The 22,985-nt window shown below is 38.2% G+C and overlaps 1 protein-coding gene across 4 annotated transcripts in view; it reads left to right on the top strand.

Moving 5' to 3' along the window:
- Window positions 1-22,985, top strand: part of MSRA (methionine sulfoxide reductase A) — a 392,162-nt gene that overhangs the window by 23,677 nt on the left and 345,500 nt on the right. The window contains exon 1 of one of the 4 annotated variants that reach the window (XM_070415504.1): window positions 19,625-19,982. The exons of the other annotated variants lie outside the window; for them this stretch is intronic. Within the exon in view, the coding sequence (XP_070271605.1) occupies window positions 19,970-19,982 (13 nt within the window). The 5' untranslated portion in view covers window positions 19,625-19,969. Of the gene's footprint in view, window positions 1-19,624; window positions 19,983-22,985 lie in introns of those variants that run through there. 4 annotated transcript variants of the gene reach the window in all.

Genomic DNA, 22,985 nt, shown 5'->3' with positions numbered 1-22,985 from the left:
GCCATGTTTGGCACGTGTGCCAGGGGTTGCCCACCCCTGACCTAGACCCTGAGTTGTTGCCTGGTGCCCGCCTCCAAAGAAAGCAGAGTGTGGATGTGTGTAGATCTGGCTCACTTCCAAAGGCCTTTCCTACTCTGACATGTCTGTATTTCTATCAGCAGTAGTATTTTGTGTAGTTTTTAGCCTTATAACTACTGTTAACTCCTTACCTTGACTCAACCTGAACAAATTACTTGCATTGCATTTACTTCATAGCCTGAACCTTCTTTCTTACCTGGATTCCCTGACTTTTACTGTCGTCTGCATTGCTGTGTTTCAGAATGTTTGCATGATGTCAGATACACAATTTTAGTAATCTCTAAAGGGTCCAGTGGAGTGCTGCAATCTAAACTTGAGGACTCTTTACACTGTACTTATTTATCACATTTTGTTTTTCTAAGGGAGTTTTAAAGACTAGCTTTGACAAGTTTGTTGCTTTGGTGGAAGATGAGGAGCTGGATAAGTGAAGGGCTGAGTCCTTAAGTTGAAAATAAGTAAATATGCTTGTTTGAACACTGCAAAGAAAACAAACCATTGTGGTTTTGTGCTTATTGAATATTAATAGGTGGAGAAATTATGTCCTGCATCTCTACATACACATTTTGTTTTGCTTGCTAGATCGACTCTCTCTAGAACATGCCTTTACTTATAAAACCTTCTTTTCTTCTCTTTGCTCGCTTCCTTTTACTTAGTTAGCCCTCCTCACTCAGTGATGTCTTCTCTTACTCTCCAACCCATTGTGACCCTCCTCTCTTATAAATTTGTAGCATGTCTTTTCTTTACTACTCATTTGGCATGCAAGCATATTGTTTGAAGACATTTGTATTGTTATCTTATTATCGTTTAGACTTATAGTAGTGATTTAACTTTAATATATGTATATATTTTCTCTATAACTGCATTTCAAGTTTAGTGAGGGTTTATTTACTTATTTGTATCCCTCATGCCTATGTATATTTATGTTATATAATAATTATTTGTTAAGTGAATGAAAAAATATTGAGCTTATACTGTGTCATATTATGTTTGGAAGTTGTCAGCTCAATAAAATGCTTTTAGTATGGTGCAGGTCAATAGGTATTAATATTAATGAATCTTAAATGGATATTCTGTTTTTATCATACCTTCCAGCACAAACTGTCCGTTTTTAGAAATTTGTTTACGACTGCTTGTGTGAGCCCAGTGGCTGACTTTCCAAATACGTAGTTATTAGAGGAGATCTGAGCTCTTAGCTGCTCTATTACCATATGTGTTTAATATTTATGGAAGTCTTTCTACAAATATGTAAAAATATTGGTGAGTGAAGGAAATGGTTCCCAGTGTGACAGAAGAAAATATCTTAAAAAGATCCGCAGTTATCTGTAGTTTCCCCAAGGTTGTGTTTACATAAAAAAAAGACATTGTTTTATGTTCTAGAATCAAGAGATGATTTTATGATTTAACAAGTTCCACCAAGAACTTTTGTAAGGTTATCAGTGCCAGCATAACTACTGCAGAGATCACATAGCATATTAGTCTCTGGATTTATTGAGTTTGCTGCATTCCTTTAGTATCATTCATATTTTCCTCCCGAGGGTACCGCTTTCCTCTCTTGACTTAATAACAAGATATGGAAACTCGTTTGTGCTGCAGTGTATGATGCTGGGAAATGAATGCCTGGTTATTATCTCTCTCTACAGGACCTTTCAAGACCATAGGTAGATGTTTGCCACCTCAATATAAATAGGTAGCGTTCAGATTTGTATTCTCTAGTGAGGGACAAGTTGCTTTGGTGGAAAGCACAGGCGTTTCATGTCCGGACCGTGACTCTGAACTTCACTTCATATGCTTACCAGCTGCGTGACCTTGAACAGATTTGCTTGGGTTTTTTCATTTGTAAAACGGAAACAGTGGCACCTGCCTCAAATGGCTGTTTCTGGGAACAGATGAGATAATGGAGAGAGCGCCTAGCATGATACCCGGCTCCTGGCAGATGCGCAGAATGTTTCTTTTGCAGTATGATGTGTCCAATGGGGACGTTTAGGGGACAGCTTACTGCTGTGTGTTGTCTAAATTTTTTCACTTTTATGTTTAATTCTTTGAAGGCTTTGGGATGTAAGCCCAACCAGTTTTTGTCAAGAACTGCAGCATAGGAAATTAAATGCACAAAATAGTTTTTTGATTTAGAACTGATTTACAAAGCCAACATGGGAAAAATTAACTGTTTTTCATAACTGTTTTTTTTTTTTTTGGCGGGGGGGAGAGGTGAATGGAATGAAGATGTCTCTGCAGTTTCAAAACTTCCTTTTTGTTCCTCCCCTCCCCCTTCTCTCTCCCTCCTCTTCATCTTCCTCCTTCTCCTCCTATTTACCGCTTTTCCTCCCCTTCTCAGCCAACTTAATATCACATGTAATAAGCCACATTGGAGACAAGAGCGGAAGCTGAAGTATGAGAGGTTATGTGTATGGGCAGTTTGTGCAGGCACATGCTCACATACAGACCTGGCACTTGTGTGCTAGAGATGGGTGGGTGCTGTGTGCTCACCGGGGATTGTCTGGGAGCTGCTTCAGCCCCATTCCCATGGCTCCTGCAAGAGCCCGACTTTCTATTGTGACTGCCTCCGGCATCGCGGCATTACCATTACCTGAATTGGGATCTGACCCTTCTGGGTCGAGTGTCCCTCCCAGGGCTTGGGGCCTCTTTGGAGACAGGAGCTGTGACTGGAGCTGACAGGACCTGTAGCTGCTCTGGAGTTGCTTCTCTGGAGAAGGTCTGTTTTCACCAGGAGAGAAGGAAGGTCCACCCTCAAGAAGGCAGAGGCGGTAGAGTCCTGGTTGCATTCAGGTTCTCACTGTTTGCTTTGAGACCTAAGTACCTTCCTGCCCTCCCTGCAGCTTCAGTTTCATTCCTGTTTCCCTGAAATCCTTGAAACAAAAACCAAGTTCTCCCTGTGTGTCTCTGTTTCTCTCTACATCTCTGGTCTTTCCTCTCTCTCCTCCCTCCCTCCCTCCCTCCCTCCCTCCCAGTTCAAGTTGGATTCTGTCACTTGTAACCAAAGGTGGCTTCCTTTCTTACCCTTGAACCTGGATTTGGCTTTAATGGAAAATAAATGGAAATTGCCCGTTTCAAGCCAGTGATCTCTAACTAGCTTTCCACAAGAACCACATTTAGAAGGCTGTGACAGATAGGGCTACAGGCGTAGACATCCAGTGTTCACCCATCACTGGTGGGGATACCTGCCTGCTTGCATCGCCAGGAAGCCCACCCCATGACAGTGCCCTGGAGGCTGTGGATTTGCTTCTCCAGGGCCTCGCCCATGAGCGTTTTCCTCCAAGCACATGATACGTAAACATTTAGGTTGCAAGAACCAGGAGAGTGGTAGAACCTGGTTCAGCAATATGATATGACACTTATGTTTCTTTGTTTTAGCAAAATAAAGCTCTCTATTAAAGTATCGTCACCAATGATAGCATTCCTCACTAGAAGTGGTAACGTTTACAGATAAGCAAGCTCCTGGTATAAACTAACAGCTTTGTTATTAAACCCAACTATTATCAAGTGTTACATCATAAAAGCTTGCCCCTTTTTTCCCTACTTCGAGGTACATTTTTACTAGTCTTCTGTATTTGGCATTTCAGAAGTTAATAATCACAGGGTTCATGGCCTATGTCACTGATGGCGAACCTTTTGAGCTCGGCGTGTCAGCATTTTGAAAAACCCTAACTTAACTCTGGTGCCGTGTCACATATAGAAATTTTTTGATATTTGCAACCATAGTAAAACAAAGACTTATATTTTTGATATTTATTTTATATATTTAAATGCCATTTAACAAAGAAAAATCAACCAAAAAAATGAGTTCTCATTGTCACCTCTGACACGCGTGTCATAGGTTCGCCATCACTGGCCTATGTAGCAGACCCCATAAGCCACTTAGAACTTTGCCCCTATAGCCAGTCTTGTTAAGCTCAGCAAAACCAAGGTGAGAAGCCACTAAACCACTATGGACTGTGGAATGACTGCTGAGTGTGGCCTGGCCAGTTTTGGGCTTTGGCTGTGCTACTGATTTGCTGTGCAACTTTGTATAATTCACTTACCTTCTCTGGCTGCCCTTGAATTTATATTAAAAGTGCTTAAAAGCAAAGTCCCTGGAGGTTCTTTTTCCATTCACACAATGATTTTAAGTGCTTTCTTTGTATTATGCTTAACACTTCCTCTATTCCCTTCAGAATTAATCTTCTTTCCTCAGAAGCTTATTAACTCTAACTCTAAGCCCTGCATCTTTCTTTCATGGTCACACTTGCTTTTATTTCTTCTTTCTTTTCTTCTCTTATTCTTTTTTTCCACTTGAAAAGGCAGAGAAAGAGAAAGAAAATGGAGGCATGCAGCATGGTTGCAATACAGTTACCACTTTTCCTGGTAGTCTCTTTCTCAATCTGGAGGAAGTTACTTTGGCAACCATGAATCCATCTCTCTGCCTCTGAACTAACTTTATCTTTCCTCATTATTATTTCATTTCCGTGGGATGACTTCTTACAGTTTTTTTAAAATCGGATTTTCTTCTTGAAATTTCTTAGAGACCAACTTCTTTTTCTATATCTAAAAATTGGAAAGTACAGTTGAAGCAAACCCACAGGCAATTTAGAAGTAGGACCATGCTGTGGTGTCCTCAGCGAGCAAAGTCCTTTCCACATGGGCTACCCGGGAACCTCCTTTTTCTTTGCAGTCTCTTGGTTCTGCCTCAGCCTCCAACTCTGTCGCCTAAAGGTGAAAGTTGTCTACAGCTTTCCCTTCCAAAGACTAGTCTCCCCCAATTACTGCGCACCAGGTCTTCCACAGTGGCCATGTAGCCAGTCATAGTCCTGTAAACTGTCAGTCTTGAAAGAAATAGTGAACGGAACGCGGAGGCAGGTTGAGGTTGCATGCTGGGGCAATGCTGGGGCAAGATGTCACATCACAGATTACATCAGAAGTAGTGCTGGGGAGGGCTAGGGGCAGACACCAGGCTGGCACAGCAGGCTGGGGCAGACCCAGTCGGGGTTGCACACAAGATCCAGTCTGAAGGCAATCCCAGATCACCACCAGGAAGGGGTTGACCAGGAAGCATCATGTGAGAACTAGTAAAACACATGGCCAGTGTTAGTGAGGCCATGTGGACTCATCTGGCACTCCTTTGGTGGTCTGAACCAAGCACAGCTGACCTTCTGTTCTTGGCTGAAACCTCAGTTCCAAACTGTGGAAGTCCAAAGCTAAGCTATCCTTAAGATTTATCTAAATTGTATGTGTATCTGTGTGTGTGTGTGTGTGTGTGTGTGTTGCCTATGTTTTCTTGGTTACCTTTGCCTCTAGGTTCCTGTGCTGCAGATACTATGTCTTTTTCACACTGAATTGACTCCTTTACCATTATATTTATCATAACATGAGTGAGAATGTTCTAGATTTTACTGAAGATTGGGGCAGGAGTGATGGAGGAGGGACTGCCTGCATATGGTAAAAAGAGGTGAAACTCCTTCCTCAGATACTCCTGATCCCAAGCACCTTTTGGCCACCCTTCCATTCATGCTTTCTCCGAGGCCCTTCCCAACATTCAGGACAAACAAGGCCTTGCACCTCTCAGACTGTACTCACCTGCCACCCTCCTCTTCCTCTTTTCTAAGAAAATTAAAATCTTTTCTCACATAGAATGGATCCAGACTTCTTGTTGACATGGGTTCTAGCTGATATCTATGCTCTAAGGCAGTGGTTCTCAACCTGTGGGTCGCGACCCCTTTGGCGGTCGAACGACCCTTTCACAGGGGTCTCCTGACCATCCTGCATATCAGATATTTACATTATGATTCATAACAGTAGCAACATTACAGTTATGAAGTAGCAATGAAAATAATTTTATGGTTGGGTCACAACATGAGGAACTGTATTTAAAGGGCCAGAAGATTGAGAACCACTGCACTAAGGGGTATTTGTGACTCCCTTAGTCTTGTCACATGTATACATTTTATCCCCCCACCTCCACTAGGCACTAACATCTTTGAGGGCAAAGACTATTTATGCTTCATTATCTTATTCCTGGAGCAGTTACCTTTGAACATTATATAACAGTTATTCAGTACATAGCTACTGAACAAATAGATGTGCTCAGTGTGAAACTAATGATTAAAAGAGTTAATAATTTCTTCTCTTAAGTTTATAGTTTAGTTAGGAAGACAAAAATAACACAGATGAGAATAATTGAGCCATGAACTTGTGGCCTTGAACAAAGGGGTGAATTTCTCAAGAATTTGGAAACACTTAAGCTTATTTATATTCTTCATTGTGTATGTAGCATTTAAATAAAACTTGGGCACCTATCCAACTTATCACTAATTCAGATACATTTTTTTTCTAGATTAAAAACAAAAATGTAAAGGCATATTTCCAGAGATTTAAAAAGGATATCAAAGATTATAAATTTCATTTTAGTATTAGCAAATGACAATCTAATTTTAATACGTTATTTTGAACTTAATACATCTAAAACTCAGTTTAGTTTTGTTTTCTGGCAAATTATTTTAACGGGGAGACATTCCTTTGGAGGTTTTAGGATAAAATATTATTTTTGGATGTGTGACACATTTGTATTTTTAAAATCTCATGGGTATTTTAAAGGGAAATCTAATTCACCTGATTTTTATCTAAATATAATTTACTCACAATAATGGAGAAATATTTGATATCCAGAGGAATCTATTGATGCTCTTAAAGCTTTTCTCCTGGGAAATAAGACATCCCATTTTCTAAGAGTAAATCACAAACCTACAATGTCTACTTGTTCTGCTTATTTAAGGAAGCCTGAGCTAAGCATCAGATTGGGCAGTCCAGAGCAGTGTTTTTGTTTTTAATTTTTGAGACTTTCTTTTAAAAGCATGCATAGGACATTTTCTTTGAGAGGGTTTTCTTTTTTTCCTTATTCTGACAGTTTTATCTGTTAACCTATTTTTCCCCCCAAACAACAATTTAGGAAGATTTCAGGTAATAAAACAATTTTGATGTTTGTGGATTAATGGTATCTGTATTCAAGATGTTTCAGACCTGTCAGAAGCTTGGGAATGACATTTGAATGTGTTTCTTAATTTTAAAACATCTTCTATGACAGTGATGGCGAACCTTTTGAGCTCGGCGTGTCAGCATTTTGAAAAACCCTAACTTAACTCTGGTGCCGTGTCACATATAGAAATTTTTTGATATTTGCGACCATAGTAAAACAAAGACTTACATTTTTGATATTTATTTTATATATTTAAATGCCATTTAACAAAGAAAAATCAACCAAAAAAATGAGTTCGCGTGTCACCTCTGACACGCGTGTCATAGGTTCGCCATCACTGTTCTATGAGAATTAGATACCAGTCCTAAATGAATATTTTGAATTTAAAAGAGGAGGTTTAGGCCAAGGTAAAGCCAAATTTTGTACTCTTAAAGGACCTGAAGTCCATTTCCAAATAAAAAAAATAGGTCATGATATTAATATTTTGTTTTGGAAGTGAAATGTGAAAGAAGTTGGGCATTATCAGATTCTAAGAGGATCTTGGGTGGTCACCCAGGAATGGAGCACCTCTGACTTCTCTCCAGGCTCCTCCCCACTTCCGGGATCTAAGTCTTCTGGCCCCTAAGGACAGTGTTGTTCCCAGCCCTTCTCTTCAGGGGTAGGCTTCTCATCTCTGACTTACCTTGTTCCTTCGGGTTCCCCTTCTCCACTGGAAGCCAGCTGGCTGGAAGTCTGGGCAGGGGCCCAGCAATTGCTCCACAGCCCTTTGCTGCCCTCTGCTGCCTGCAGCAAATGGCTCTCAACCCTCCAGGCCCAGCTGGCCCCATAGGATGTGATTCCAATAGTTTCTCTGCTTCTTCCTTTAGTTCAGCAAATAGTTTACAACCTGATAAGTCTTCCTGAAATATCATTTCACATGAGAAGCAGCTCGATTGCAGCAGTTAGGTGCACAGACTGGAGGCAGACTGCCTGGGTTTTGTTCCAGCTCTGCCATTTATGAACTGTATGATCTTAGGCAAGTTAGTTAAACTCTGTATGCCTCAGTTTCCTAGCCTAAAAAATGGGTTGATAATATCCTTATGAGAAAGATATTATTATTATCAGGATTAGATGAAATAAAATGAGAAGTGTTTAGAACAATGTCTGGCACATAGTGAGTACTAAATAAATATTAGTTATTCTACTTATCACCCCCCCCCCCCCCCCCCACTTTTAGTAATTTGTGCTTTTTTATTGCATAGTAGCTATTGATGGACCACATATTGTTTATCCATTCACCATGTGGTGGGTTTTGGGATTGTTTCCAGTTTTTGTGTATTAAGGATAATTCTTTGATGAAAATTCTTGTGCAAGTCTTTGTGTGGACATGTATTTTCTCACAGGTAGACTTAGGGATGGAAATTTATGGCTTCTATGGTAAGTATAAGTTGAACTTTTAAAGAAACTACCAAACTGTTTACCGTTTTACATTCCCACCAGCAATTTATGAGGGTTTCAGTTTTTAGCATCCTCGCCAATGCTTGATATTATCTGTCTCTTTTCTTTGTAGTAGGTGATGAGGGATGAATCAAAGATGCCTCTTGGATTTTCAGGTTGAGCAATTGAGCGTTTAGTGCTACCATTTAATGGAGGCTGGAAGAAGAATGGGCTTTTTTTTTGAGAAAAATAAAAAGTTTGGGTTTGGCAAACTTGAATTTGAGGTACCTATTAACCATTCAGAGGGATTGTTAAATAGATACTAGTATTGGGAAGTCTGGGCCATCTGTATTCTTTCCATCTTCCTGAATTCATTAAATAATGGAATGTGGAATAACTGCTTCAATTTTCGGTTCTCTGGATATATGTCTGATGGTCTGGAAAAACCACATAACTTCTTTTTTTTTAAATCTTTATTGTTCAGGTTATTACAGATGTTCCTCTTTTTTCCCCCCATTGCTCCCCTCCACCCGGTCCCCACCCCACTCTAGGCCTCCCTCCCCGCCCTGCCCCACTGACCTCGTCCATAGGTGTGAGCTCTTTGTCCAATCTCTTCCCGCATCCTCCACAACCCTTTCCCCCTAAGAATTGTCAGTCTGCTCCCTTTCCATGCCCCTGATTCTATTACATTCACCAGTCTGTTCTGTTCATCAGGTTTTTTATTCTTTTGCTTTTTAGGTTCACTTGTTGATATATATGTATTTGTTGTCACTTGGTTGTTCATAATTTTTATCTTTACCTTTTTCTTCTTCTTCCTCTTCGTAAAGAATACCCTTCAGCATTTCATATAATACTGGTTTGGTGGTGATGAACTCCTTTAGCTTTTTCTTGTCTGTGAAGCTCTTTATCTGACCTTCAATTCTAAATGATAGCTTTGTTGTGTAGAGTAATCTTGGTTGTAGGTTCTTGCTATTCATCACTTTGAATATTTCTTGCCACTCCCTTCTGGCCTGCTTAGTTCCTGTTGAGAAATCAGCTGACAGTTGTATGGGTACTTCCTTGTAGGTAACTAACTGTTTTTCTGATGCTGCTTTTAAGATTCTCTCTTTGTCTTTTGCCCTTGGCATTTTAATTATGATGTGATTTGGTGTGGTCCTCTTTGGATTCCTCTTGTTTGGGGTTCTCTGTGCTTCCTGGACTTGTAAGTCTATTTCTTTCACCAGGTAGGGGAAGTTTTCTGTCATTTATTTCTTCAAATAGGTTTTCAATATCTTGCTCTCTCTCTTCTTCTGGCACCCCCATAATTTGGATGTTGGTAGGCTTGAAGTTGTCCCAGAGGCTCCTTACACTATCTTCATATTTTTGGATTCCTTTTTCTTTTTGCTTTTCTGGTTGGGTGTTTTTTGCTTCTTCGTATTTTAAATCTTTGACTTAATTCTTGGGATTCTCTAGTCTGCTTTTGGATCTCTGTATATTATTCTTTATTTCAGTAAGTGTATGCTTAATTTATGATTGGTCCTTTTTCATATCCTTGAGGGTCTCACTAAATTTCTCAGAGGTTTCTAGAAGATTCTTGAGTAACCTTATAACCATCGTTTTGAACTCTATATCCAGTATTTTGCTTTCATCCATTTCTTTCATTTGTGACTTGTTTCTTTGTCTCCTCATTTTGGCTGCTTCCCTGTGTGTGTTTCTATGTACTGGATAGCTGCTAAGTCTCCTTGAGTTGATAGAGTGGCCTTGTGTAGTAGGTGTCCTATAGGGCCCAGTGGCTCAGCCTCCCCAGTCACCTGAGGTGCATGCTCTTGGTGTACCCCTTTGTGGGCTGTTTGCACAGTCTTGTTGTAGTTAACCCTTGATTGCTGTTGGTATCACTGGGAGGAATTGACCTCCAGGCCAATTGGCTGTGATGACCAGCTGTGTCTACACTGGAAGATCTGTTGCGCAGGAGACACCCTTATGGGGCAGGACTTGCTTCATTGGGGCTTTGGTGCTCACTGAGTCTGCCCCTTGAGTGTGTCTCTTATGGATGTAAAGAGTTGTAATCTGGTATGGTCTCACTCTGACCACTGGGTACACTGGCTCTTGGATCTCCAAGGAGGTGCAAGGTCAGCCACTGTCTGGGGCCGCCCAGCAGGAGCTAGAAAGACATCTGCAGATTCCTCCTCTTTGTATGGGATTTGGAAGTGCCCAGACGAGGCCCAGCTGTGAAACAAGGCAGGCTGCTGCTGTCAGGCCTTGGGCCTTCTTTTGGAAGCTCTTGGGGTCTCTGACCCAGCTGCAGTTTGACAGGTTTTAGGCAGAGAAAGGACAGGCCATTCATATGCAAAAGCCTATGCGCACAGCTTGGGTGGGGTTGTAAATTGGGTGGGGTCTCTGGGAATCACCAGGGTGGAGCAAACAGCAGTGGCTACCAGTCAGCCCTGCACAGGAGAGGTCCCCGGGTCTCCACGTCCTGTGCCCCGTGCAGGAACAATGATCGCTGCAAACACCTCTGAGAGAAAGCTGCCCTCGAGTTCCGCCCGCTGCCAGACAGTCCAGTTTCTCCCCGTATGTGTCTGGGTCCCCCAGAATCTCACCTGGAACTGGAGTTCAGAGCAAGTGGGAGCTTGTATCTCCCTCCTGATTAAAAGAGCAGCACATCCAGGTGCCAGCACTTTCCATACCTCTGCACCTCTTACCAGTCTCAATGCGCTTTCTTCACCTCTCTAGTTGTGGAACTTCCACTCAGCCAGCTTTCCCGCGGTTCTGGGTGGTAGTTGTTCTGCCTTTTAGTTGTAATTTTGATGTGGTTGTGAGAGGCAGCAAGTATAGGTGTTTATCTATGCCGCCATCTTGGTTTTCCTCAAAATCATATAACTTCTGATGTCAGTTCCCTCATCTATAAAGTAAGATAATCTGTCTTTCTCCAAAGGTTGGGTGAAGAGTGAATGAATTAAAGAATGTGAAAGTGCTTATTATCATGATTATTATTATTATTAATGCAAAATTACCTTTTGTTTATGTCATTTGTGTTCATTGTGGCTTCTACCCCATGTTTTTAACATAAGCAGTGCTCAGTAAATTCTGATTTAATAAATAAATGAATGCAGATAATGACTAGTGTATAATGATGGAGGAGAGAGAGAGGAGAAGGAGGAAAGAGAGTAGATATAATTTGAATTGGCCATCATAATGCCACATTTGAACTTTATGGAAAGGCAATTTATCTTTTATGATATGATACCAGGAAGAAACATGGAAAAGTCAGGATTCAGGGAAATATTTAGATAATAACACTTATCACATAAAGCATAGTAATTTGTAAGTGTCTTAGATATCTTCACACTAGACTTTAAGCTTCTTGAGAGCTGGGGCGATTTCTAATGTGCCTCTGGGTTTCCAACAGCCTTTGCTTACTGCTTTAAACATAATACGAACACAGCAAATATGTGTAAACGAATACATATACTTTTAAAACTTCTCTCTTTATTCTAATTAATGTTGACAAGCATTTGACTTTTGGTTGGTTGGTAGATGACTCTTCAGCAGGTTATTTCCTTCCTGTGACCTTAAGATGTCATGGACAGGTTCTTAACATAGCTGATGGATGGCCTGTAATTGTAATTACTTGTTTATATACCTGCTCCGTGATGGCAGGGGCTCCATGTTTCCGGCATAGGCCTGCACATTGTGGTTGTTCAGATCATGCTTGAAAGAATTGTTCTCGCCGAAACCGGTTTGGCTCAGTGGATAGAGCGTCGGCCTGCGGACTGAAAGGTCCCAGGTTCGATTCCGGTCAAGGGCATGTACCTGGGTTTCGGGCACATCCCCAGTAGGAGATGTGCAGGAGGCAGCTGATCGATGTTTCTCTCTCATCGATGTTTCTAACTCTCTATCTCTCTCCCTTCCTCTCTGTAGAAAATCAATAAAAAAAGAAATTGTTCTCAGTGGACAACTGTATTCAAGATGTAATGAATAGTTGGGAAAGAAGACCAGATCTGTTCTCTTTGGGGTTTCAGATTACATATCTAAAGATCTAAATCTAGGGAAGGAAAGAAAGTAGGTAAATGATCAAGTAAACTCTATTTTCTCCCCCCGCCCTCCCCCCGCCCCATTCCCCCATTTTCTATCTTGTGGACAGGAGAGATATATTCTTGATATGTTTAGGGAGTGGATCCTTATTACTGTCATAAATCTTAGATGACAATATTAGCTCATGTAAATATTTTGAGACATCCAGAACCCAAAAGTTCATGTTAGATTAGCTCTCTAGGGAGTGTTTTCCTTGATTGGCTTAAAACAAAAAGATTTTAAACTGTTTTTTTTTAGAAAAACTTTTTTGCTGTTGAACAAAATCTTGTTTGAACCCCATACATATAATTCATTAAAAAAGTTACTCCAGTTAATGCAAGACTGATGTCCTAGAACCTCACCTGCTTATCATTTCTATGTCTTCTGTAGATGCTCTATCACATCCAGGGGACCCAAGGGATTCCCTGGAGGATAGTTTAGAGAGGTCTGTGCACTTGACCTCCTGTTCTTCTGCCACGCTCAGTAGACTTCTGCTGAATCTGTAGAAAGATTTAGCCATGCTACCATCTGCCACCACTAACTTTTAGGCTATATAAAACTTCTAAGAATCAGTCCTTTCTGATTATACTTTCTTTCTTCCTTTTTTTTTTGTTAATCCTCACCTGAAGATATTTCTTCATTGATTTTTAGAGAGAGTGGAAGTCGGGGCGGGAGGGGGAGGGAAAACAGAGAGAAACATCATGTGAAAGAGATACATCAATTGATTGCCTCCTGCACACACCCTGACCAGGCTAGGGATGAGCATCAATCGAGGTACATGCCCTTGACTGGAATCAAACCCATAACCTTTTAGTGGTTCTCAACCTTCCTAATGCCGCGACCCTTTAATACAGTTCCTCATGTTGTGGTGACCCCCAACCATAAAATTATTTTTGTTGCTACTTCATAACTGTAATTTTGCTACTGTTATGAATTGTAATGTAAATATCTGATATGCAGGATGTATTTTCAGGGGTCGCGACCCACAGGTTGAGAATCGCTGCTTTAGTCCATAGTCCAACACTCTTATCCACTGAGCAAAAATGTCTAGGGATGATTGTACTTTCTATGTGAAGTTGAATAACCTTTTTAGGTTTGGGGCTACTAGTAAATCAGATAAACAGTGCACACTGAGAGGAAAATGCCCCATATTTATGAATGTACCATTGTGAACTTACAGTCTCATGGTCAGTATCTTTGTGGGAACAGAGTAGTGTCTTGTCCAAGTGAGTGGCTGGGAGAGGAAACCACAGGGAGATGGAGGAGAGGCAGGGACTGAAGGGTTGAGTCAGATCATGGGTTAGCACAGAGAAGGCCTCCGTAGGCCTGCTGGGATCAGGGTACGTGGGAAAAGCAAGGTGAATCATGGGAAGATAAGATTTGCTAATGTGGAGGAGGGTGACTATCAAAATTTTGAATTCACTAGGGCCTGGCAGTTAGGAAGGGAAGGCAGTGTGACTGAGTGTTTCAGGAAGGCCCTGGCAGTCCAGGAGAGCAGGCTGCCTGAGGAGTCAAAACCAAGACAGCAGGCCAGAGGGAGCGGTGTTTCAGTGCAGCCAGGAATCCTGGAGTTGGCTGGGATAGAGGCAAGTCAAAACAGAGTAAGGCATTAGAATGTACTGGATAGATTCCTGAAGCAGATTTATGGACAAGGCTTTATAGCTCATGTGTAGTATTTCCTCTATGTAAGAGGCTTAAAGGGCTTTCGTAGGTTTACCTTGGGAAGTAATCATTCACAACCCTCAAAAAATACTGGAGAAAGTGACTGCAACTTTATTTTTATTGAGATATAATTCTCATACCATAAAATTCACCATTTTACAGTATATGATCCAGCAGTTTTAGTATATTCACTAGGTTGTGCAACCATCACCACAAGTCCCAGAACATTTTCATCTCTAAAAAGAACCTGTAACCTGGGCATGTGCCTGGACCAGGGAATCGAACCTTGACCTCCTGGTTCATAGGTCGTTGCTCAACCACTGAGCCACGCTGGCCGGGCAATTTTTACTTTTCTTAATGATTGCCCTGGAGTTTGCAATACACATTGACAACTGATCAAAATCCACGTTCAAATAACACTATGTACCACTTCACAGGTAGTGTGAGTACCTAATAATAACAAAATAATCCTAATTTCTCCCTCTTGTCGCTTGTATCATCATTGTCATTCATTTCACTTATACTAGTATATAAGTATTCATAAGTTTATATACACACACCATACACACATAAAGCATATAATTGAGTACATTGCTGCTATTTTTTTTAAAAATCAGCACAGAAGTCTTTTTTATTTTTGTCCCACTTATCATGCCATGAATTCATAGGGTATGGGTTCCAGCAGCTCAGGCTCCTTTCCATTGGTCTCACAAAGCGTGCTTCTCTGGGTGGAGCAGGCTGCCGCTTCCGTTGAAACCAGGTACCTTTCTCTTTGGTTTCCTTCTTTTTCTGATCATTTTCCTTCACACGTTTCAGGAAGCTGTCTCGGCTCTTAGATGCTTAATATGCTCAAAATGTACATTAACTCTCTTGGCAAGAATCTTGCCCTTAACTTGCTTGTTCACAATAATGCCCACTGCATGCTGGGTGACACTGCAGACTTCCAGTGTTGCCATGGGAACATTTGTGGGGCATTCCGTTTTGAACACTGCCCATTCCCTTGATATCCACAATATCACCTTTCTTGTAGATTTGCATGTTTGTGGCCAAAGGAACAACTCGATGTTTTCTAAAAGGCCTAGAGAACATGTAACAGGTGCTCTCCTCTTTCCCTTTGTGTTAGTCTTTGGCAAATTATTGGAAGATGGTGGTTCTGGCCGAAAGGAAGCTTGCTGCTATTCTTTTGGACAAACTATTATCTGTTAGATCACTTAAAATAAAAAAACTAAAAACTTTTTAAAAATTAAATTTATTGGGGTGACATTGTTCAACATGATCATATAGGTTTCAGGTGTGGGTTTCTATGTTACAAGATCTGTATATTGCACTGTATTCCCATCACCCTCATGTCACCATTATTAGGACTTCCTTCTGCCCCCACCCCCTTCCCTCTGGCAACCACCACTCTGCTGTTAGTGTTCATGAGTTTCAGTTTTATATCCCACACATGAGTGAAATCATATGGTTCTTAGCTTTTTCTGTCTGACTTATTTCACTTAGCATAATATTATCAAGGTCCATCCACATTGTTGCAAATGGCAGTATTTCATCCTTCCTTATGGCTAATTAGTATTCCATTGTGTATATGTTCCACTTCTTCTTTAGCCAGTCCTCTATTGCAGGATACTTTCGTTATTTCCATATCTTGCCCACTGTGAATAATGCTGCAATGAACACAGGGGTGTATATATATCTTTGTGAATACATGATTTCAAGTTTTTCAGGTATATGCCTAGGAGAGAAATTGCTGGGTTCTATGGTAGCTCTATTCTTAATTTAGAGAAATAAAAACTTTTTGTTTTACCTGTACTTATTCCTTCTTCAGTGTTCTCCCTTTCTTTATTCAGATTGAAGTTTATAATCATGAAAAGATGTTGGGTTTTGTCAATTTTTTTCTCTCTGTATATTGAGATGAAAAAGTGTTTTCTGTTCTTTATTCTATTAATATGGTATATTACATTGATTGTGTTTTATAGTATATGTTGAACCAACCTTGTATTCCTGGGATAAATCCCACTTCATCATGGTTTATAATCCTTTTTATAGGTTTCTAGATTCAGGTTGGTAGTATTTTGTTTGGAATTTTTGCATCTATATTCACAAGAGATATTGGTTTGTAGTTTTGTTGCAATATCTTTGTCTGATTTCTTTATTGTTTTTCTATTCTCTATTTCATTTATTTTCAGTCTAGTCTTTATTATTTCTTCATTGGTTATTTAGAAGAGTTATTTGATTCTCATATATTTGTGATTATCCTAATTTTTTATGCTGGTATTGATTTCTACTTTTATTCCATCATGGTTGGAAAAATGCTGTGTATGATTTCAATGGTTTTAAATTTATTGAGGCTTGTTTTATGGCCTAACATATTGTCTGCCTGGAGAATGTTCTGTGTACCCTTGAGAATGTGTATTCAACTGTTGTTGTGTGGAGTATTTCATAGATGCCTGTTAGGTCTGTTTGCTTTATAGTGTTGTTTAAGTCTTCTATTTCCTTCCTCTTCTTCTTAGTTCTATTCATTATTGAAAGTAGAATTTTCAGGTCTCCAACTATTATTGGAAAATTATCTATTTGTAAGAATTGTCTTTTTCTTTCTTTTATTATTTCATTTTTTGCTTTATGTACTTGAGTCTCTTTTCTTATGTGTATATATGTTTATAATAGTTATATCTTCTTGATGAATTGACTCTTTTATCATTATAAAATGTCCTTACTTGTCTTTAGTAACAATTTTTGTCTTAAAGTCTATTTTGTTTGATATTAGTGTAGCCATTCCAGCTTTCTTTTGGTTACTGTTTTCATGGTGCATATTTTTCATGCTTTTACTTTCAACCTATTTGTATCTTTAAATCTAATATATGTCTCTTGTATACAATATGTAGTTGGATAATTTATTTTTATCCATTCTGTGAATTGGATTTTAATTAAAGTCTTCAGTTCATATAAGTTTAATGTAAATATTGATAAGATTGGAGATACTTCTTCCATTTTCTCTTTATATTTGTTTCTTTTTTGTTTGTTTGTTTTGGTTCCTTTGTTTTTCAATTACTGCATTCTTTTGTGTTAAATAAATATTTTTAAAAAATTTTCTATGGTAACATTTTAGTTCTCCCTCCCCTTTTTAAGTGGTTGCTCTGAGGATTACTGTTAACATCTTTATTTATAATAATCTAATTTAGATTAATACCAACTTAACTTCAATAGTATACAAAAACTTTGCTTCTATTTAGTGCTTTTCTATCCCCCCTTTATCCTGCTGTCACATTTTACCTCTTCATAAACTTATGCCCACCAACACAGATTTATAATTATTGCTTTATGCTATTGTCTTTCAAATCAGGTAGGAGAAAAAGAGTTAAAAACAAAAATACATTTATGCTGGTTTTAATATTTATGTTTATAGTTACTTTATTTATGCTCTTCATTTCTTCATGTGGGTTAGAGTTATTGTCTAATTTTCTGTTATTTTAGCCTGAAAGAGAAGTTCCTTTAGTATTTCTTGCAGGGCAGCTCTGCTAGCAATAAACTCTGTTTTTGTTTATCTGGATCTTAACGTCTCCTTGATTTTTGAGGGAGAATGTTGCTGACATAGAATTCTTAGATTTTTTTCTTTCTTTTAGTACTTTGAAAATGTTGTCCCACTCCCTTCCAGCCTCTATCATTTCCAATGAGCAATCAGCTGTTAATCTTATCAAGGCTCCCTTGTACGTGAGGAGTCACTTCTCTCTTGCTGCTTTCAAGATTCTCTCTTTTTCTGTAGTTTTCAATAGTTTTATTATAAGTTGCAAACACTGTCATCCTGCCCACCTCTATTTGAAAGGATAGCGCAGGACTTTTGTTGCTTTAGTTCATCCCCTATATCTCTGTAGCATTTCTCTGATCTATCAAATTTATGATATAGTAATATGTGGTTTTGTTTTTTATCATATTTGATAGATTTAGAAAACTTTAGAGTAATATTTGTGTGATCCGTGGCCATAATTCATTTACCTAAGAGATTTGTTGAGCACCTACATATCAAAAGTTCTATGCAAGACTTTCAGTTTCCTTAGATAAGTGACAGATGGTCCTGCCTGTGAGGCGACACATTTGCTTGGTAGAGGACACATACTCAGCTAACTACAATACAATTAGAATGAAGGTATGCTGAGTATAAACAGAGTATTTTTGGAGCGTAGAGGAGAAAATCACTCATTTTTATATTTGACAGATAAGCAAACTGAGGATTATATAGATTAAGCAATTTGAGACTTTGAGGTTATATACATTAGAAAGACAGGGCCAAGGACGATAACCTGTTATTATGGTTCTTTTTATGAAACCATGGTGAGCATAGAATGTTGATATGCTGTATTTTAAAGCATCAAAGGTAAAAATGATTTTTAAAAATGAAATATTAGAAAATGATTTGGCAAATATTGATGCTGTTGGTGCCAGGATTTGCGTATTGTACCACAGTTTCCTGTTTTCAAATGTATTAATTGACCCACAAAGGACAGGTACATATGTGAAGCACAGAATGGCTATTTTGCTTCAAAAGATGTACATGCTACAAATAAAAATAAACAGTATTTATACTTTACTAGTATGAATTTAGCAAACAAGTGACTATGTTGAAAATTGAGGTTCAAATATTAAAATATACTTAATTTTACTAAATCCATCCTAAGTATTTTTTTTTTTCGTTTTAATTGATATTTATGCTTTGAAGAGAATTCCCCCCTTCACCTCATAAAATTTTGGAGATGTTGAGTTTATAAAATTAGAGTTTCCTTAATAATAGGAATTGATGATCAATCAGAACTATGCTCTTTTCCAATAAGGTAAAGCATTACTTACTTGAGCATAGAGTTTTAATTTTAATCTGGATGCCTCCTTTTCTATTCTCCCATGATTCTTTGCAGCGGGGCAAGAGAAAGCAAGTCTTATAAAAAGAAATACAGTATGTGGTGCTTATTAAAGTTACATACATCTCAGAGGAGAATTTTGATTTACTGCAGGTTGTGCATATGTTGCATATGGACATTTCTAGGGAACAGATTCCTTATTACTAAACAGCGAATGGCTTCTAGTACTTCATTATTGCTCCGGGAACATGTTAGTAATGATTATGAAAGGTAGGATACCATGAAATCTGTAAGGTGATTTGGCAGAAGTCGATGCTGTTGGTGCCAGGATTTCGGTACCGTACCACATTTTCCTGTTTTCAAATGTATTAATTGATCCGCAAAGGACATCTTTTGGAGACAAGCATTCAGACAGACTGGCACAGGCTGGACCTCCGCCAAGACTGCTCGGAAGGTTGCCATACTGGGAGCAAAGAGTGAGAGAGAGAAAGAGGGAGAGAGAGAGGCAGAGGGAGAGCTGAGGAAAGAAAAAAAGGCAAGACTTGGCACAGCTCAGTCAAATCAGCTTCTTTTGTCTGCTTTCTCGGCTTGAGCTTCAGGAAAGAAAATCGTCCTGGGGTACAGAAAAACTCAGAACTTTTTGGTTTTCAAACTTAGAAGGTTTTTTAAGTCTCTTGGGCTATTTGAAAGTGTTGGCACATTCAATGACGTTTGGTCACCAGTATTTAGGGAAATAAAAGCCTTTTTCAAAATGAAGCTTCCACAGTGTCCATGCATTTGGGAAATACTGTACTTGATTTTTTGCATGTATGACTATACCATGAAAGACAGGATTAATATAGAAGATGGCAAGGCAAATTTCTAATTAGAGAGAATATTAATTTTCTACAAAATAAAGTTTGTTCATCAATACAAACCTGCTTTCAAATCAAATCAGACATCCTTCGGAATGTGTTCAGAACGTAAGTTTTTAGATTTTATTTTATTTTTTCCCATTTATAGACATTCACTTTTCAAGGAGCCTTTCTAAGATTTTATGCAACCTAGCCAGGAAGTCAGAGTAAAAGTTGTTTTATCCATGTGTTTAAGAAAACGTTTTCTTAAAGCAACAGCTTTTATTTCTGCTGCTTCATGCTGTCCTAAACTACATCCCCCAGCAATGAGTGACAACACTGAAGACCAGAAAGACAAGCTGAAGACACCCGACTTCGCTTGAAGGGCAAACAAGAAATGTGAGCTTGGTCATTATTTTTGTGTGTGTCTTTGCTCTGAACCAGTTTTTGGAGGTGGGTGGGGAGGTGGGTGGGGAGGTGTCTGTGTCTAAAAGATGTGTGCGATTAGGGAATTCTCATTGTGAGAAGGAAATGATAAAAGGTAATTTTTATGATGTTGGCAGAAATGGCTGGGAATGGTAGAGAATAGAAGTTTAAGTCTTTTGGATAAGAAGTAGTGAGCTGTGATTGAAATACTTGGGGGAAAATTCCATTATTTTTAGTTCATTAGATTGTATAATTAAAACGATTACTACAGCTTGGCTCTCTCAAAATGTTTTAAGTAGAAGGAAAATCTAAAAAGTTCATCGATTTTCTTTTCACTATTACCTAGTATTTTATTTGCATTTATGCTTTATATCTAATTTTTAACAATAAATGTTTCCTGTTAGGCCTGGTTATGATTACATTGTGATAGTTCTGCTGTTAAAAATCAGCATTATTGTAGGGTAGGTTAATTGTAAGGCACGTTTTTTTGTGGACCACCCTCTTTGTTATAAATATTCTATTTCTAAAGAAGAGAGTTTGAGTTGTAGTAGGTTATGATTTCCTGTAATATATTTCCTTTTTATTTTATATACTAAAAGAATACAGGAAAATCGTATACATTCACATAAGTACTAATCATTTTGGGCAATATAAAAGACTGCCCCAGGATCTATGCTTTTGTTTTGAGTATGCAATCATGGATTTGTTAATCCTTTCACAATTTTTGTTTTTGTTTATATTATTGCGCGCTTTGAGTAATGAAGTTCTGAAATGATTTTTATAGTATTATAATGATACACAGCAATGGCATTTAATATACAAGAACAGTAAAAATATATATGAAAAGGTGTTTGCATAGTTAAGCTTAAGTATTTACTTCAACTTTTTTGCTAATCAACGTTTTGATCTTCCATAAAATGAAATCACTAATGTTCATGTGTGTTGCCAACACAACGACCTTTGTTTTATAAGCTTCTTTATGCACCACCTCGCTGATACTCCTAAGATGGACGCCAAAACATAAAAGACGTGCTGATAGGCACTGGAAAGGAGGTGTTTGCCTGGCCACTGTCTTCCTTTTTGAACTGATCACAGGATCATTCATGCCTGGACTAAAACCCAACAATATGTGAAGCAAAAAGGAAGTTCAATAAATAAGTTAAATTACAGCTACATTTTAATACTGACCGTCTTATTACCGATTTTTATTTACTTTAGTTTACTTCTTAAACAAGTTTGCTAAATATGCAACTTCTTTAGTTTGTTTAAGACCGTTTTCCCTTAAAGTTGGAATTATTTGCTAGCTTATTTCCTAACTTCTTTGTAGCGAATTCAGTAAGGGCAAACTTATTTTATATCCAGACTATTTTATGTCTAATTATTTTCTTAATAGTATAATAAAAAGTAAGTGAATTTAAAAACACAGATGTCAGAACATACCTTTAGAAATATTTAATTTTTTTTTGTACTGGCAAAGCTACATGTATAGTGTTTATTGGACTTAAGATTTAATAATAAATATTAACTTTAATACCCAACAAAGTTTCTTACCAATATATTTTCTCTGGCCTACTTGTTACATAACTTAAAATGAAAAAGGTCCCATATTAAGATGCTCCTTGTTAACTGGGTATAACAGCCACTCTTTGTACAACCTTTTTTTAAAGGTATGTTTAAGAAATTGTGTTGATTACATTTTCAAGCATACATTTAGGTTTAACATAACGCATTCTTCTTTACTTTTAGACCTTTTATTTTACAAACACATTGACATAGGTTATTAATATTTCCATATTAGTATTAACATTTCACATTTTATTTTAAAGTATATAAATACTAGTGGTATGATTGTAGATGGACTCTATCTCAGCACGTTTTTGTGTGTATATTTTGAAGTAGCATTATTAAGACAGAAATGGATTAATAGTTAACTGCTACTTGATGCCTATTATTAAGTCTCATTTAGATGTATATACCTGAACATACAAACACACGATTCTGTAAACTAATGCAAACCTCTCAGGGGGCCTTAGTCTATCATTTTATAATTATTCACTCATTTATTCATTTAAACAAATGTTTATTGAGTACCCATTTAAGTATGCTAATATTTTATTGATGAAGTTATTTTGGGTAACAGGGAAGGATGCCACATACATGGATGGCAGATGGAATGGATTTAAAATAGATGTACAAAATCCTAGATAGAAAAGGGCACTATTATAATGAGATTTATTTCAAAAGGTTAAAGTATGTTAACTTTTATTGCACAACATATGTATTATAGAATGTTATTATGAAAAATCAGGCAATTAGTTGTAGCCCTTATAGCTATAAGATTTTGTTAATCATTATTTAGGTTGCTGCATTTTATTGGCCAAAAAACTCCAGTAGTTCAAGTCTTCTGACAGATGTGTAAAATAAGCAATTCAAATGGTGTGAGGAAGAAATTACACAGGGAAGACTGAACCACTGCTCACATTCTAGATTTTATATATGTCAAAGTAGGTGTCATTAAACCTTCAAAGATATGGCTGTAATGTAAAAAACAATGGCCTGTTTATGAGGAATTTTTTCCTTTCCTTTGTTTACTTTTGTGAGTAAAAGGAAGAAGAGGCCAACCCCATACTTGTAAGCCAGCAAGCATGGCCCTCAGAAAGTAAGTTTGCTACGGGTGGTGTATTTTAAGTGAACCAATCAGTTCAC

Source organism: Myotis yumanensis, unplaced genomic scaffold, assembly GCF_028538775.1.
Source record: "Myotis yumanensis isolate MYYU_CA2020_CCGP unplaced genomic scaffold, mMyoYum1.0.hap1 SCAF_5, whole genome shotgun sequence".
Lineage (NCBI taxonomy): Eukaryota > Metazoa > Chordata > Mammalia > Chiroptera > Vespertilionidae > Myotis > Myotis yumanensis.
This window is presented reverse-complemented; position numbering and strand designations above follow the sequence as displayed.